At 49.2% G+C, this 18,938-nt stretch overlaps 1 protein-coding gene across 1 annotated transcript in view; it reads left to right on the forward strand.

Moving 5' to 3' along the window:
• The window catches only part of VAX2 (ventral anterior homeobox 2), an 80,079-nt gene that overhangs the window by 15,152 nt on the left and 45,989 nt on the right, over positions 1 to 18,938 (forward strand). The window contains exon 2 of the mRNA XM_066574577.1: positions 6,040 to 6,227. Within this exon, the coding sequence (XP_066430674.1) occupies positions 6,040 to 6,227 (188 nt within the window). The remainder of the gene's footprint in view (positions 1 to 6,039; positions 6,228 to 18,938) is intronic.

Below are 18,938 nucleotides of genomic sequence, written 5' to 3' on the forward strand. Positions count from 1 at the left end.
CTGAGGACTGGAGTTGGGGAACACTGCTGTAGTGAACACATGGTGCGGGGAGGATGGCAGCGGCCCTGTAGTAAACACAAGGTGCGGGGAGGATCGCAGCGGCCCTATGGTGAACACACAGTGCGGGGAGGATCGCAGCGGTCCTGTAGTGAACACATGGTGCGGGGAGGATCGCAGCGGTCCTGTAGTGAACACATGGTGCGGGGAGGATCGCAGCGGTCCTATAGTGAACACATAGTGCGGGGAGGATCGCAGCGGCCCTGTATTAAACACATGGTGCGGGGAGGATCGCAGCGGCCCTGTAGTGAACACATGGTGCGGGGAGGATCGCAGCGGTCCTGTAGTGCACACATGGTGTGGGGAGGATCGCACGGTCCTGTAGTGAACACATGGTGTGGGGAGGATCGCACGGTCCTGTAGTGAACACATGGTGTGGGGAGGATCGCAGCGGCCCTATGGTGAACACACAGTGCGGGGAGGATCGCAGCGGTCCTGTAGTGAACACACAATGCGGGGAGGATCGCAGTGGTCCTGTAGTGAACACATGGTGTGGGAGGATCGGGCGGCCCTGTAGTGAACACATGGTGCAGGGAGAATTGCAGCGGCCCTGTAGTGAACACATAGTGCGGGGAGGATCGCAGCGGCCCTTTGGTGAACACATGGTGCGAGGAGGATCGCAGCGACCCTATAGTGAACACATGGTGCGGGGAGGATCGCAGCGACCCTATCGTGAACACACAGTGCGGGGAGGATCGCAGCGGTCCTGTAGTGAACACATGGTGCGGGGAGGATCACAGCGGTCCTGTAGTGAACACACGGTGCGGGGAGGATCGCAGCGGCCCTGTAGTGAACACATGGTGCGGGGAGGATCGCAGCGGCCCTATGGTGAACACACAGTGTGGGGAGGATCGCAGCGGTCCTGTAGTGAACACATGGTGCGGGGAGGATCGTAGCGGCCCTATGGTGAACACACAGTGCGGGGAGGATCGCAGCGGTCCTGTAGTGAACACATGGTACGGGGAGGATCGCAGCGGTCCTGTAGTGAACACATGGTACGGGGAGGATCGCAGCGGCCCTATGGTGAACACACAGTGCGGGGAGGATCGCAGCGGTCCTGTAGTGAACAAGCGCTGCGGAATAAGTTGGCGCTATACAAATAAAGATTATTATTATTATTATTATGATGCGGGGAGGATCGCAGCGGTCCTATAGTAAACACATGGTGCGGGGAGGATCGCAGCGGCCCTGTAGTGAACACACGGTGCGGGGAGGATCGCAGCGGCCCTGTAGTGAACACATGGTGCGGGGAGGATCGCAGCGGTCCTGTAGTGAACACACGGTGCGGGGAGGATCGCAGCGGCCCTGTAGTGAACACATGATGGGGGGAGGATCACAGCGGCCCTGTAGTGAACACACGATGTGGGGAGGATCGCAGCGGCCCTATAGTGAACACACAGTGCGGGGAGGATCGCAGCGACCCTATGGTGAACACATGGTGCGGGGAGGATCACTGTGGCCCTGTAGTGAACACATGGTGCGGGGAGGATCGCAGCGGTCCTATAGTGAACACATGGTGCAGGGAGGATCGCAGTGGCCCTATGGTGAACACATGGTGCGGGGAGGATCACTGTGGCCCTGTAGTGAACACATGGTGCGGGGAGGATCGCAGCGGTCCTGTAGTGAACACACGGTGCGGGGAGGATCGCAGCGGTCCTGTAGTGAACACATGATGGGGGGAGGATCACTGTGGCCCTATGGTGAACACATGGTGCGGGGAGGATGGCAGCGGCCCTGTAGTGAACACAAGGTGCGGGGAGGATGGCAGCGGCCCTGTAGTGAACACATGGTGCGGGGAGGATGGCAGCGGTCCTGTAGTGAACACATGGTGCGGGGAGGATGGCAGCGGCCCTGTAGTAAACACAAGGTGCGGGGAGGATCGCAGCGGCCCTATGGTGAACACACAGTGTGGGGAGGATCGCAGCGGTCCTGTAGTGAACACATGGTGCGGGGAGGATCGCAGCGGTCCTGTAGTGAACACATGGTGCGGGGAGGATCGCAGCGGTCCTATAGTGAACACATAGTGCGGGGAGGATCGCAGCGGCCCTGTATTAAACACATGGTGCGGGGAGGATCGCAGTGGCCCTGTAGTGAACACATGGTGCGGGGAGGATCGCAGCGGTCCTGTAGTGAACACATGGTGTGGGGAGGATCGCACGGTCCTGTAGTGAACACATGATGTGGGGAGGATCGCAGCGGCCCTATGGTGAACACACAGTGCGGGGAGGATCGCAGCGGTCCTGTAGTGAACACACAATGCGGGGAGGATCGCAGTGGTCCTGTAGTGAACACATGGTGTGGGAGGATCGGGCGGCCCTGTAGTGAACACATGGTGCAGGGAGAATTACAGCGGCCCTGTAGTGAACACATAGTGCGGGGAGGATCGCAGCGGCCCTTTGGTGAACACATGGTGCGAGGAGGATCGCAGCGGTTCTGTAGTGAACATATGGGGTGGGAGGATCGGGCAGCCCTAAAGTTAACACATGGCCCGGGGAGGATCGCAGCGGTCCTGTAGTGAACACATGGTGCGAGGAAGATCGCAGCGGCCCTGTAGTGAACACACAGTGTGGGGAGGATCGCAGCGGCCCTTTGGTGAACACATGGTGTGGGGAGGATCGCAGCAGCCCTGCAGTGAACACATGGTGCGGGGAGGATTGCAGCAGCCCTATGGTGAACGCACAGTGCGGGGAGGATGGCAGCGGTCCTCTAGTGAACACACGGTGCGGGGAGAATCGCAGCAGTCCTGTAGTGAACACATGGTGTGAGGAGGATCGCAGCGGTCCTGTAGTGAACACATGGTGCGAGGAGGATCGCAGCGGTCCTATAGTGAACACATGGTGCAGGGAGGATCGCAGTGGCCCTATGGTGAACACATGGTGCGGGGAGGATGGCAGCGGTCCTGCAGTGAACACAAGGTGCGGGGAGGATGGCAGCGGTCCTGTAGTGAACACAAGGTGCAGGGAGGATCGCAGCGGTCCTGTAGTGAACACATGGTGCGGGGAGGATCGCAGGTCCCTTACATTGCTAGCTCGGGGTTTGCCTTTAACCTGTCTGTGACATAAAAGGAACTGTAAGGGGCATTAGAAAAGTTAGCCTTATGTACTGGGGTAGTTACTGTGTGTAACAGTCTCTGTTGTGGCCCGTGCAGACATGTGTAGTCTCAATCCCAGACCCAGTGGCCATTGAAAGGTGCACATCTCATAGAGACACATCCATATCACAGGGTGGCGCTAGTTTTGGTATGAAAGATGAGTTGTAACATGAAATAGGTTGTTGTGTTGGCTGCAGTGATGAAGTATGCAAGCAAGTGTGAGCGGTCGGTCCAAGGATGGATGTGGTCGAGTCATGAGCCATAAGAGGAACCCTGGAAGCCGGCCAAGGAAGAGGGTGGGTGCAGCCTGATTGTGTGTTGTGATGGAAGCACTTGGTCAGTCTGGACTGTGGAGCTCTTGTAGCTCTAGTCAGGGATCCGCTGAATTGTTGAGTCAGAGGCAGTGAACTCTCCACCATAAAGACTGTGAGTGAGAGACTTGCTGTGTGCCCAGAATGTTACACCAGGCCTGCTGAGAGACTGTGCAGATATAAAGAGACTGAGAATATATAGAGAGACTGTGCAGATATAAAGAGACTGAGAATATATAGAGAGACTGTGCAGATATAGAGAGACTGTGAAGATACAAAAAGGCCAGTGAATATATGAGAGATTGATTCTGATGAGCTGAGACAATGTGGCCAAGTAGTAAAGTCAGCGTCGCCAGGGTATTCGAAACTGTGTTGCAATATTCTGCAACTGTTGCCAAGTTAAAGAGACCGTATTGCTAATTCAGCTGCAAAGTTAAGACTGTTATTGTAATATGTGCTTGCCTCTTAAGCTACCTGTACTGGGGGAACCTCAAGCCTTTATGCTGCCTGGGGTAGAGTGTGAAGTGCCCCTTCCCCAAACAAAACTCTAATTTTGCAGGCATTGAAAGTGTGAATCCATAAGATCCCAAACACATATTTAGCCCATTCAGACTTGTCTGATGTGACAGAGTAATAGTGCTCCCCATGATTTCTTCCTTAATGGCCCCAGTAGTAACAGTAACACCTAAAGTGGTCTCAGTATTAACCCCCATAGTGACCTCAGTAATAATAGTGACCTCCATAGTGGCCTTAGTAGTAATAGTAACTCACATATTGGCCCCAGTAGTAATAGTGACCCCCATAGTGGCCCCAGTAGTAATAGTAACTCACATATTGGTCCCAGTAGTAATAGTGACCCCCATATTGGCCCCAGTAGTAATAGTGACCCCTATATTGGCTCCAGTAGTAATAGTGACCCCCATAATGGCCCCAGTAGTAATAGTGTCTCCCATAGGGGCCCCAGTAGTAATAGTAACTCACATATTGGCCCCAGTAGTAATAGTGACCCCCATAGTGGCCCCAGTAGTAATAGTAACTCACATATTGGTCCCAGTAGTAATAGTGACCCCCATATTGGCCCCAGTAGTAATAGTGACCCCTATATTGGTTCCAGTAGTAATAGTGACCCCCATAATGGCCCCAGTAGTAATAGTGTCTCCCATAGGGGCCCCAGTAGTAATAGTAACTCACATATTGGCCCCAGTAGTAATAGTGACCCCTATATTGGCCCCAGTAGTAATAGTAACTCACATATTGGTCCCAGTAGTAATAGTGACCCCCATAGTGGCCCCAGTAGTAATAGTGACCCCTATATTGGCTCCAGTAGTAATAGTGACCCCCTAATGGCCCCAGTAGTAATAGTGTCTCCCATAGGGGCCCCAGTAGTAATAGTAACTCACATATTGGCCCCAGTAGTAATAGTGACCCTCATAGTGGCCCCAGTAGTAATAGTGACCCCTATATTGGCTCCAGTAGTAATAGTGACCCCCATAATGGCACCAGTAGTAATAGTAACTCAGATATTAGCCCCAGTAGTAATAGTGACCTCCATAGTGGCCGTGGTAGTAATAGTGCACAAGCTTAATGACTGCAATAGTAATAGTGACCTCTAAAGTGGTCCTAGTAGTAGTAGTGACCCCCATAGTGGTTCCAGCAGTAATAGTGCACCTTTTAGTTGCTCCAGTAACTCACATATTGGCCCCAGTAGTAATAGTGACCCCTATATTGGCCCCAGTAGTAATAGTAACTCACATATTGGCCCCAGTAGTGATAGTGACCCCTATATTGGCCCCAGTAGTAATAGTGACCCCTATATTGGCCCCAGTAGTAATAGTGACCCCCATAGTGGCCCCAGTAATAATAGTAACTCAGATATTGGCCCCAGTAGTAATAGTGACCTCCATATTGGCCCCAGTAGTAATAGTGACCCTACAGTGGACCTTGGCCAGTAATCTGACAAGCATTAAACTCATTCAGTCTGTAGCTCCCTTCTGGCAGTCACTGCTGTTGTAATCAATCTGTAACCCCTGACCTCTCCCCCCAACGTCCATGCTTGCATACAGAGTAGAGTCTAGGGGCAGAGGTCAGGTTCACAGACGGCTAAAAACAGCGGTGGTTGCTGGAAGGGATCTGCGGACTAAGTGAGCTCAATGCTTGTTGGGTTGCTGCCCAGCCAGCTTGCAGTTAGCAATTATTTTTTACCAGCCGTTAATACGGCCAGGGAAAAAATGAATACTGTCCGGGCGGCAACCCCGGAGGTCTCAGGTCACCTCATGGAAGGGGCGCCCCTGGGACCCCCACGGAACACTGAGTTATGGCAATCTTCTTTTTCTTAGTGACTGGTTAGGGTCAAGTAGTGAAAAATACATTTTCAGCCCTACTTAGTGACTTTTGTGTTGCCTTCACATGAGATGGGAAAATTGATATTCTCCGTTTGGTATCCAGCCTTCCGACCAGTAATGCACCAGCGGGCATCATTCACCTAATCTCAATGACACCCCATGAATGTGCCCACTGATCAGTGGTGTCAATCGGGCAGATGCATTCTCTCTTGTCATTTTGTCTTTTTCTTTCATCGAGATGCCAAAGGGACGATCCGGGAGATTGTTCTCCCAAAAGGCCTGGACCTTGACCGGCCGAAGCGCACCAGGACCTCCTTCACGGCAGAGCAGCTGTACCGCTTGGAGCTGGAGTTCCAGAGGTGCCAGTACGTGGTGGGCAGAGAGAGGACGGAACTGGCAAGACAGCTCAACCTGTCCGAGACGCAGGTGAGAACGATGACTTATGGGTTCCTGATATTCTTCATGACTCCTCATCCGCAGTGAACCGCAGGGTGCCAGGGAATGTAGAGTCCACCATGCTTGGGCTGGGTGAGGTGACTAGCAGTGGGTACTTTCTGGCTCCTCTGATCTCACGATGGTCGACAACAGTTTATAGTAAATTAATAAGCGTCACTCATTCATATCGCTATTTACTGCACTAGAAGATGGATTGTTTTGTAATGTCTGCTGACTGGCTGGACAGCGCTCCCCGATCATGATGTCACCATTCCAGTGAGTGCATAGTCTGTATTGTGAGTGACGTCACCGCTGCTCTCCAGTGAATGGATAGTCTGTATTCTCAGAGATCTCACCCCTGCTCTCTAGTGAAAGGATAGTCTATTTTCTCAATGATGTCACTGCTGCTCTCTAGTGGATAGTCTGTATTCTCAGTGATGTCACCACTGCTCTCTAGTGATGGATAGGCTGCATTCTTAGTGATGTCAACGCTGCTCTCTAGTGAATGGATAAGGTACATTCTCAGGGATGTCACCACTGCTGTCTAGTGATGGATAGGCTGCAATCTTAGTGATGTCACGGCTGCTCTCTAGTGATGGATAGTCTGTATTCTCAGTGATGTCACCGCTGCTCTCTAGTGATGGATAGTCTGTATTCTCAGTGATGTCACCGCTGCTCTCTAGTGATGGATAGGCTGCAATTTAATGATGTCACCGCTGCTCTCTAGTGATGGATAGGCTGCTGTCAGGGAGTTGGGGTCTGAGAAACTGGAAGTCCCTGAAACAACCTGCGACCCCTGTCCCTACCTTCTTTCCCCCCTGGGCTAGGCCCCAGGGTGACAGTCCCTAGGCTCACTAGGGATGCAGGGCAGGGAGTCAGACTAACAGACAAATACTGGTGGGAGTCAGGCCACAGACAAATATAGGGAAACAAACAAACAGAGAAGCAGGTCTGGCAATCTGGGTTGGCAGCAGGAGATAACGCAGTACAAGGGGTCAAGCGAAGGCAAAGTCAGGTCCAAGCAAGTCAAAACAGAGCATCAAATCAGTAATACGTGGGTGTAGCTGGAGACCAAACATACATTGGCAGGGGTCTGAGAGAAACTGGGCAGGTTAAGTGCTGTCAGAACTCCCACCCCAGAAGCTGATTGGGGCGGGGGAGCCTGACAGCAGAAGGACGCTGGGGTAAACAGACCCCGGTGCCTGCTAAAGACAGGAGAACAGAGCAAGCGGGCCCAGAGTTATGGCAACGGGAACGCGGTGCGGAACGGCACTCGCTACTGCTTTCTAGTGATGGATAGGCTGTATTCTCAGTGCTGTCACTGCTGCTCTCTAGTGATTGGATAGTCTGCATTCTTAGTGATGTCAACGCTGCTCTCTAGTGATTGGATAGGCTGCATTCTCAGTGATGTCACTGCTGCTCTCTAGTGATTGGACAGGCAACATTCTCAGTGATGTCACTGCTGCTCTCTAGTGAATCGATAGGCTGCATTCTCAGTGATGTCACAGCTACTCTCTAGTGATTGGATAGGCAACATTTGCAGTGATGTCGTTGCTGCTCTCTAGTGAATGGATAGTCTGCATTTTTAGTGATGTCACTGCTGCTCTCTAGTGATTGGATAGGCAACATTCTCAGTGATGTCACTGCTGCTCTCTAGTGAATGGATAGTCTGCATTCTCAGTGATGTCACTGCTGCTCTCTAGTGATTGGATAGGCAACATTCTCAGTGATGTCACCGCTGCTCTGTGGTGATGGATAGGCTGTATTCTCAGTGATATCACCGCTGCTCTCTAGTGACTGGATAGGCTGCATTCTCAGTGATGTCACCGCTGCTCTCTAGTGACTGGATAGGCTGCATTCTCAGTGATGTCACCGCTGCTCTCTAGTGATGGATAGGCTGCATTCTCAGTGATGTCGCTGCTGTTCTCTAGTAATTGGATAGGCTGTATTCTCAATGATGTCACTGCTGCTCTGTAGTAATAGATAAGCTGCATTCTCGGTGATATCACAATTCTCTAGCTCTCCCCTGATAATCTGTGTTTTCAGTGATGTCACTGGTAACCAGTGTATAGTGAATTGATAGGTGGCATTCTCAGTAATTTCCCAGCTGCTCTCTTGTGAATAGATGGGGGTCATGCTTAGTGATGTCATCGCTGCTCTCTAGTGAGTGGATAGGCTGGATTGTCTATGATGTCACTATTTCTCCATTGTGACTGGATAGGCTGCTTCTCAGTGATGTTATCGCTGCTGTTGTGAATGTTTAGACTTCATTGGGACGAAAATAAAATGCACATATAATGATGATTGTGATTCTGCTCCTTCAATGGCCGCCATCCACACATTACTTCTGGCATGCTTACCAGGAGAAGTGGGACATCATGTGACCTTAGTCACCTGCCTGCAAATGGACATGTGCAAACCTAGCAGCACATGGATGCGGAAGGACCGCATGTCACAGCGTGGCCGGTGTTCATCGCAGGTATGGACAGTGGCAGCATTCGGCACATATGGATATAATACATTTATAATAAACATCTGAACCGCCCGCTATAAACCTGCGTACAGAAAACGGCACCAAGCATCACTCTGGCTCCTGCTCCGCGTCTCGCTGCTCGTAAGTGACCCTTTAGTGATGCAGACTGTAAAACGCGGCGGAAGGGAAGTAAATCTTTTCTTACAGCTCGGCATCATTGTGCCTGCTGGCTGTGTTGGGAGCTAATGAATGGTTTAATGTGAGAGCGACGAAAATAGTAATCAAGATTTTATCAAGTAGTGTTTCAAATCGTTCACGAGGAAAAATCTATAGAAAAACTAGAGTTCAACATCCGCCGAACGTTCCGAAACCGGAATATTGAATGGCTGATAATAAGCTGCAGGGCAAGGCGCTGGTCACTCATCAATTATCGCCATCTGTCCGGGGGTGATGTATCTCCTTGTGGAGAGTATGCAGTCTTACAGGCCATGCAGTGCTCCCTGGGAAAAAGCTATGCAAATGAGGGATGGAGGGTAGCTACAACTCCAGTAGGTGGCACTGTGCAAGATAATCCCATCCTTCTACTGCCTCCCAACTGCCATAGATTCTGTGGGAGAGTCCAGCAGTCCCGGGGGGCAGGAGGCAGGTCCAACCTCCCATCCCACAAGCGTTTAACTTGTAGTCCCGGTCCAGCAGCAGTAATCAGTGCGACCCCTGACCTCTCCCCTGGCACCTGCGTTACTGTATGCTGATGCCAGCGTAGAGGTCAGAGGTCATTCTCATTACAGCAGTGGCACCGCGGCTGCCGGACCAGGACTGCAAGTGAGTAAAATGCTTGTTGGGTGGCTGTAGGTCCACTATGGGGGTCAATATTACTGCTAGGGCTACTAATGGGGGTCACTATTATTAATGGGGCCACTATAGAGGACGCTATTAATACTGGTGCCACTATGTAGGTTACTATTACTACTGGGGCCACAATTAATATTGAGGCCACTATGGGCGTCACTATTACTACTGGAGACACTATGGAGGTCACTATTATTATTTCGGCCATGATGTGGGTCATTATTAATACTGGGGCCACTATAGTGGGTGCTATTAATACTGGGGCCACTATGAGGGTCACTATTACTACTGGAGCCACTATGGTGGTCAGTATTATTATTTGAGCCACTATGTGGGTCACCATTAAAACTGGGGCCACTATGTAGGTCAATATTATTATTTTGGCCACTATGTGGGTTACTATTAATACTGGGGCCACTATTGGGGTCACTATTACTACTGGGGCCACTATGTGTGTCAATATTACTACTGGGGCCACTAATGGAGTCACTGTTACTACTGGGCCCCAGTAGATAAGTATATCAACCAGGGCCACTAATAGAGTCCCTAATTATTACTACTGGGGTCACTATTACTATGAAGGGGTCACTGAATGGCATTATTATGGGATACAGAGGATGGCGCTTTGCATAAAAGAGGAGTGACCTATCATAAAAATTTGCGGTGGCGCACTTCATACGCCGCTACAGTAGTCCCGTTTTTGTTGTTCATATGTTGGGAGATTCGGATTTACTAGTCTTAAAGGGAACCTGTAGCCATTTTTACACCTATGAAACCTGCTATACCATTTAAACAGTTCAGCCGCTCAGAGACTGTGGCTGACGGCTACGTGGTGCAGCACCATTTTGTAGAAGCTTCCTCGAAGCTGTGAGAACACCCCCTCCATAGTGGATAATGCAGGGCTATGCCCGCCCCCAGTACCAGGTCCTGCAATGGGGACCAAAACAGGTGAACCAAGGGGGCCAAAAAGGCAAGGACCATGGGGAAGGAGAGGGAGGCCCCCTTCCTGTAGGGATTAGGTCTCAAAATAGATGGCGGCAAAATGGATACACAACATGGAAAGCTGGCAGATATGTGAGGCCGCCTTCAGTGACTAAGTGTGCGACTCCCGATAGCTTTTATAGACTGCGACGGATATATGTGACTAGTGATTAGGTGCTGGTATGGACACTGGTAATGCGGGGGTTAATGCTGTGTATGTAGCGGTATGGCAGAGCACTTCGTGGCAGAGCAATATGCAAAAGAGAAGCTATGGTATGAAAGTGATGTATCGCAGTTAGTGTGGCTCTATTGGATGTAGCTTGGACACCGACGGTGCGTCGGGTCCACGAGTAGGCGGAGCTCTATAAGTATGTATAGATGATGGTCTGTAGTATGCTAGTGTGTGCCGCGGACCTCCGGAAAAGCACGGGGCCAGATCGGGGCCCACAAGGGGAGGCCCCGTAGGACAGGGTTGCTAGGGAGAAAAAGAAGACAGTAAGCGGTTTAACGTAGGGGTGGAAGAGTTAGATGAGGGGGCGTGGTTAATAGTGAGGAGATAGGTTTCGATTTGTGGAGAGGGGATGAGGTGAGGGGGATAGTAAGGGTTAAAAGGGTTTAGGCGGGAGAGCCATATTTGAAAACAGAAGAGAGCAGCATTTGTGAGCTTTAGCCAGGGTGAGAGAGAGGAAAGTAGCGAGCGGCAGTGGGACTTGAAGGACAGTGACGGCACATTCAGGGAGAGCGATGGCGCCTGTCATGGCATCGTTGGAGGAGACGCTGGAGATGCTGCGGGCAGCGGTGGAGCACCACCTCCTGGGTGGCTTCAGCAACAAGTGGCTGATTCTTTTATCGCAGGGCCGGCAGCAGGAGCAGGGGGAGAGCGTGGCGTGACCACAGGACCCGACCTCCGGCTAGACTCATTGCTGAGAAGGCGGCTGAGGAACCCCTCCAGGGACACTCTGGACAGTCGTCCCCTTCCCAGTGCTAGGGGAAGCAGGGATAGACTATCTAGGAGGAATCCTGGACAACGGTCTTGCTCCCCTCAGGGGGTGGGGCTTGCAGGGCCGGACAGCTCAGTGCAAGAAGAAGTGATGGTTACCTCCCTGGGCGAGGTACTGGCCCAGGAGGGCACCTGGCAGCATGAGGCTGGATGTAGCAGAGACCAGAGAGAGGAGCTGGAGAGGAACAGTGCCGCGGTCAGCTCACTGAGTGCAGGCCAGACAGAGATGGGTCCCGGCAACAGAAAGATTCGCTTAGGGCTACGGTGAGCTCGGCTGAGTGCACCAGGGAGGGGACGAGGTCTGGGATAGATGTGGAGGCAGTAGGGGAGATGAAACAAGTGAGGTTGGCAATGTTTGTACCGCTAGACGGGCATCAGTTTGGCCCTGGACAATTCATGGAAACGGGTCAGACATCAGCAGGAAGTCTGTTCTGGTACCAATTGGAGGGTCCGTCATCGGATGCCGCAAGGATCGTGCATATGGTGGGCAAACATGGCTACTGTATGACTAACAGTTTCGTCTGCGTAAAGCAGTTAGGCCAATATTAGATGGGACCATATGGATAGAGGGTTATGGCTGAAAGTAATGGCTCCAGCAGGGGTTGGGCATTCCTTTCAGGGGGGAGCCGACTCCGCCGGGCCAGTGGCAGTGGCTGGGCAACAGGCAGGGCAGTCAAGTGACAAGAAACCAGGAGTTTGTTGGCAATTTAATGATAGTAAGTTTAAATTTGGAGCAGCATGCAGATTCAAGCATGTTTGCTCGTTGCGTGACGGTATGACATATGGGTCTGCCAACTGTTGTAGGTGAGAAAAAGGAAAAGGTAATGGTGGTAGTAGAAAAAGGGATGACGCCAGTGAGGCTTCAAAAAGATGGGCCATTATTTACATAGATATCCAGATAGGGAAAAAAGTTTGCTTTTGTTTGAAGGTTTTAAGGAGGGGTTTCATATACACCCCCTCCCCCCGGCGCATTAAGTTCCTTTTTTCATTGAAAAATGTAAAATTGGCATTGCAGCACGAAGTGGTTGTGAGGGTGAAGTCGTGTAAGGAGGTGCATTTAGGGAGGATGGCGGGTCTGCCTGTTTCCCCACCATGGAAGGATTTGGTGGTTTTGTCGCTGGGGGTGATGCCCAAAAAGCCAAATAAATTTTGGCTAATTCATGATTTGTCATATTCGAAAGGGGCGTCAGTGAATGATGGTATTGACCCTGATCTGTGCTCGGTGGTGTATACGTCATTTGACCCAGCGGTGAAGACTTACAGGCCAGGGGCACTTTTGGCAAAAAACAATATTGAATTGGCTTTTCATTTATTGCTGATGTTGTTTCATCCATATAGTTGCCGATTGGTGGGCTGTTATTAGGACGAGTCCTTTTTTGTTGACAGATGTTTGTCAATGGGTTCTTTCAGTTCGTGCGCATATTTTGAGGCTTTTAGTATACTTTTGGAGTGTGTAATTTGTGATTTGACAGGTATTCATTCAGTCATCCATTATTTGGATGATTTTTTAATGTATTGACCTGGCAGAAGCGTCCACTTAGTAACATAGTAACATAGTTCGTTAGGCTGAATGAAGACAATGTCCATCTAGTCCAGCCTGTCTATCCTCCTGTGTTGATCCAGAGGAAGGCAAAAAACCCCAAGAGGCTCCTGTGTTGATCCAGAGGAAGGCAAAAAACCCCAAGAGGCAGGAGCCAATTAGCCCTTTTGGGGAAAAAATTCCTTCCCGACTCCCTAATGGCAATCAGACTGTTCCCTGGATCAACCCCTAATAGTTCCTACCTGCCTGTATACCCAGATTAACAACCTAAGATTTATATCCTGTAATATCCTTCTTCTCCAGAAAGACATCTAGTCCCCTCTTAACCTCCTCTATGGATCCTGCCATCACCACTTCCTCCGGCAGGGAGTTCCACAGCCTTACTGCTCTTACAGTAAAGAACCCCTTTCTATGTTGGTGATGAAACCTGCTTTCCTCTAATCATAACGGATGTCCTCTTGTTACCGTTGCAGTCCTGGGTGTAAACAGATCGCGGGAGAGATCCTTGTATTGTCCCCTCATGTATTTATACATAGTTATTTGATCGCCCCTTAGCCATCTTTTTTCTAGAGTAAATAGTCCCAATTTGGATAGCCTCTCTGGGTATTCCAGTCCCGTCATTCCATGTATTAGTTTAGTCGCTCTTCTTTGAACCCCCTCAAGTACTGTAACATCTTTCCTGAGCACCGGTGACCAGAACTGTACGCAGTATTCCATGTGAGGCCTGACAAGTGCCTTATATAATGGGAGGATAATGTTCCCGTCCTTCGTCCCTATACCTCTTTTAATGCACCCCAAGACTTTATTTGCCTTTGCAGCAGCTGACTGGCATTGGTTACTCCAGTTCAGTCTACAATCCACTAATACCCCCAGATCCTTTTCCATATCACTTTTCCCTAGTGGTACTCCATTTAGTGTGTATTGGTGACATCCGATTTTGCTGCCCATGTGCATAACCTTACATTTTTCAACATTGAACTTCATTTGCCATTTTTCTCCCCAAGCCCCGGCTTATCTCGGTCCGTTTGTAGCCGCACATTGTCCTCCGTTGCACTAATTATATTGTATAATTTTGTGTCATCTGCAAATATTGATATTTTGCTGTGCAGCCCCTCTATCAGGTCGTTGATAAATATATTGAACAGAATGGGGCCTAATACCGAACCCTGTGGCCCCCACTAGTGACTGTGGCCCAATCAGAGTACGAACCATTTATTACCACCCTCTGCTTTCTATCATTGAGCCAATTTTTTACCCACTTACACACGTTTTCGCCCAGTCCGAGCTGCCTCATTTTGTCTATTAGCCTATTATGTGGCACGGTGTCAAAGTCTTTAGAGAAGTCCAGATATACAAGATCAATAGATTCTCCCTGGTCCAGCTTAGAGCTTACTTCATCGTAGAAACTGATCAGATTTGTCTGACATGAGCGACCCTTCATGAATCCATGCTGGTGAGGAGTTATTCCCTTATTCTCCTTGAGGTGCTCATCGATGGCGTCTCTCAGAATCCCCTCGAAAATTTTTCCCGTTACTGAAGTGAGACTTACTGGCCTGTAGTTATCAGGCTCACTTTTGCTCCCCTTTTTGTAAATTGGAACCACGTTGGCAATGCGCCAATCCAATGGTACAACACCGGTCTTGATAGTGTCTAGAAATATTAGATATAGCGGTCTAGCTATCTCGTCACTTAGTTCCCTTAGTATCCTTGGGTGTAATCCATCTGGGCCCGGCGATTTATCGATTTTAGTCTTCTTTAGTCGCTTCCGCACCTCCTCCTGCGTTAGGTATGAGATATTTTGCGATGTGTTCATTTTATTCCCCTGCATCTCGTGTGGCATTTCCTTTTCGTTTGTGAATACACTTGAGAAGAAACTGTTTAGTAGATTTGCCTTCCCTCCATCATCTTCAATGATCTCTCCTGCATTATTTTTTAAAGGGCCAGTGCTCTCCCTGCAAATCCTTTTGCTGTTAATATAGTTGAAGAATAGTTTTGGGTTGTTTTTGCTCTCTTTGGCGATCCGTCTTTCTGCCTCCTCCTTGGCAGTTTTGATCCTATCTTTGCATATTTTGTTTTTTTCCCTGTATGATTTTAGCGCTTCTTCGCTGCCTTCTTGCTTTAGTAGTTTGAACGCTTTCTTTTTTTCATTTATTGCCCCTCTTACCGTCTAGTCGAGCCACATTGGTTTCCTTTTACTTGAAGTTCCTTTTATGTTTAAAGGGTATGAACTGCTCACATGAGGTGATTAGGATCCTTTTGAACTCCTCCCATTTGTCCTCCGTACTGATATTTTTGAGGATGTTGTCCCAGTTAATGTTACTGATAGTAGTTCTAAGCTCATCAAATTTTGCTTTACTAAAGTTTAGTTTCTTTGTCGCTCCCTGATAAGGCTTCCTATTGATTGACAGCTGGAAGTTGATTATATTGTGGTCACTGTTCCCCAAGTGCCCCTCCACCTGTACCCCCTTTATTCGGTCCGGTTTGTTAGTTAGTACTAGGTCCAGAATGGCCCTCCCTCTTGTTGGTTCCTGCACAAGTTGGTTCAGGTAATTATCTTTAATTACTCTCAAGAACTTATCACCCCTGTGAGATTTGCAGGTTTCGTTCTCCCATGTTATATCGGGATAATTAAAGTCCCCCATGATAATTACTTCGTTGCGCTTTGACACCTCCTCTATCTGCCTTAGTAGTAAGTTTTCAGTTTCTTCTGTTGCTTTTGGTGGTTTATAGAAAACTCCTATCAGGATTTTGTTATTTTTTGCTCCCTGTATTTCTACCCACAGAGATTCCACCTGTTCGTCTCCTACCCCTATATCCTCCCGTAGCCTCGGCTTCAAGTTCGATTTGACGTACAGACATACCCCTCCCCCTTTCTGGTTCCTTCGGTCTCTTCTGAAGAGATTGTACCCCTGCAAATTCACCGCCCAGTCGCACTTATCATCAAGCCATGTTTCCGTAATTCTGACTATATCATAATTTTCATCAGTCATTCTCGCTTCAAGCTCACCCACTTTACCAATCAGACTTCTTGCATTCGTGGTCATACAATTTATATCATTTTTTTTGTTTTTTAAATGAGTTTTCTTGTTATTCGTACTTATGTCTGATCTATCAGTTCTAACTGTACTAACCCCACCCCCTGCTCGACCCCCATTCCCTTTGCTTGGACCCGGATCGCTAGTTACACTGGCTACCCCACTATTTCTCATTTTACCCTCCCCCCAGTCCCTAGTTTAAACACTCCTCCAGGCTTCTAGCCATCTTGTCCACCAGCACAGCTTTTGTAGCTCTTTGTTAGCGACGATGCAGTGGGTTGCCAGTCATCTTGAGGTACAATTGGCTCCAGAAAAATGGACGGGCCACGGATGTGCCTGAGTTTTTTAGGGCTTATGATTGATAATAAAGCAATGGAATGCTGGTTGCCATAGGATAAGTTGGAATTACTGAGACGGGATCTGCAGAAGGCACGGGTTGAAAAGAAAAGTTCACTCCAAGGCTTACAATCATTGCTTGAAAAATGAATTTTGCATGTAGGATTATGCCTATGGGCTGTATTTTTTTGTCAAAAGCTGGTACGGGCTACAGCTGGGGTAAGAGCACCTCATCACTTCATTAGGGTTATGAGAAGTTTGAAGGCAGACTTGGATGTTTGGCTTTCATTTCTAGAAAAATATAGTGGCGGTCTATGGTGATGGAGGAAGGTGTGGACAATGTGGAAGGTGAGTTTTTTACTGATGCAGCTGGGAGTGCAGGTTTTGGGGCCTTTTTCAAAGGGGGGTGATACGTGGGGGCTTGGCCAGCAGAGTGGGTGGAAGCAGGGTTGATCAAGAATTTTGTATTTGAATTGTTTCCGATAGTGGTGGCAGTGGCCATATGGGAGATTGGTTTAAGAACAAGAAGGTGAAGTTTTATCGCAATAACATGGGAGTGGTGCCGGCTATTAATGCGGTGACCGCGCATTCACCATCAGTGGTTGAGTTATTGCGCTACTTTGTGTTGTTATGCTTGTCATTAAATGTGTGGATGGTGGCAGTGCATGTTCCCAGGGTTAAAAATTCCATAGCTGACTCACTTTCTCGGTTTCAGTGGGATCGCTTCCGAGCTCTGGTGCTGGAGGTGGAGGGAAAACAATGCCCCTGGGAACTTTGGAATTTGGTAGACGCGCGGCAGAGCACTTGATTCAAGGGTCGATGGTGGTTGGCACATGGAAGTCATATGAGTCAGTTTGGAGGGAATGGAAGCAATGGGTGGAAAGTATAGGGGAAGTGAGGTCAGATGAGGACAGGATGGGTGCTTTATTGTGGTTGCTGAGCGAGGCATCAAGTGGGGGTTGCTCTATGGCAAAGGTTGACCAAGTAATGGCGCGTTTGGCATTCGGTTTTAAATTACGAGGGATGCAGGATGTAACAGAGAATTTTGTGGTCAGGCAGACCATGAAGGGCTTTAGGAAAGGTAGAAGGTTGAAGGACAAGAGGAGGCCAATTTCCTTTGCAATTTTGCGACAGTTGTGTATGGTATTGGAGAAGGTATGCCATAATTTCTCAGAGGTGGTGTTATTTCAGTTGCCTTTTTCATTGGCTTTTTTGGTGGCTTTTTGGATTAGTGAATTGGCGTCTCCCACGATCAAAGTAAGGGGAGATTTGATGGGTTTGGACGTAACGGTAATGGAGGATAAGGTGGAAATTTGGTGAAATCGGTATAAGATGGATCAGCTTAGAAAAGGGAAGAGGATTATTTTCTGAAGTTGCGCCATTTATTTCCTAGGATGATAATTGTGTGGTCGGAAATGGTTCCCAGGAAATCATAGAGGGTGGCCAGGTCTGTCTCGAAAAAAAAAAGCCAGGATAAAAATGAACAGAAATATGTCAGCATTTGGGGCACGCAATGGGGAGTCAAAGCTCAACAGGTTAACTTGGAAGGGGGTGAAGGGGGGTTTTGGTTACGGGATGGGGCACATTTGAAGGATGTGGGGAAGGATATGTGGATACTGGCCATACAAGAGGGGATAGAAAGGGCGTTGCATTTGTGGGGGGCTGCGCAGACTTAGGTGGTAAGTCGTGTTGGTTGTGGCGGGTGGGGGGGGGGGTCTTTGGAGGCAGCTTTTTTTATATTGGGTGAAGGGAGTTATGCTGGGTATGGCCTCACCTGTAAGACTTCTCACCCGGTTGGTTCATCGTGGTTGGGTCTGGTGCTTTGGGAAAGGCCAGGGAAGGGATCCTGGGCGGCCTTGATCAATTTTTGATATTCTAGCCTCCCAGTGAGGAGGAACGGGGGGCTAGTGGTGTCTCTGAGCGGGATGTACGGTTGGAGACAAAGTTCGGTTTTATGTATAAAGCACCAGATCCTTAGTTTTGGTTGTGACTCCAGGGGCCTCCTCTCCATATCTTTTAAGTGGTAAAATAGCTGCTGTGGCCAAAATATCCAAAAGAAAATTGGTCTTAGTCTATTATTAAAGGTATATTTGGAGGTAGTATGCCAGAGGTGAGTCTAGCTTACCCGGGTTATGAAGTATGCAGGTGACTCGCTGTTCCGAGAGTTCAGACACTTTGTGAATGCTGGTTAAAATGCATGCAATATTCACATAGCGAGCCGTTCGATGGAGCGGAAGGATATACTGGTTCTAGAGTAACTTCCAAATCTGACCTCCGTCTCCATCTGTCAGCTGCTGCTTCATCCTGAACCAGTCGTCGCACCACCTCCCGCGACATTTACATAGTTACTTTGCGCCGATCATATCTATAAAATCAAGGGTTTTGGTGCGCTGCATGCAAATTATCGGTGATCAGTTTGATGGCCGGTCCGTGGTAGGCTGGTTGTACTATCTCGAGAGGCCTGTGTGCCTCCCCAAACATCGCAACA

Source organism: Eleutherodactylus coqui, chromosome 7, assembly GCF_035609145.1.
Source record: "Eleutherodactylus coqui strain aEleCoq1 chromosome 7, aEleCoq1.hap1, whole genome shotgun sequence".
NCBI lineage: Eukaryota > Metazoa > Chordata > Amphibia > Anura > Eleutherodactylidae > Eleutherodactylus > Eleutherodactylus coqui.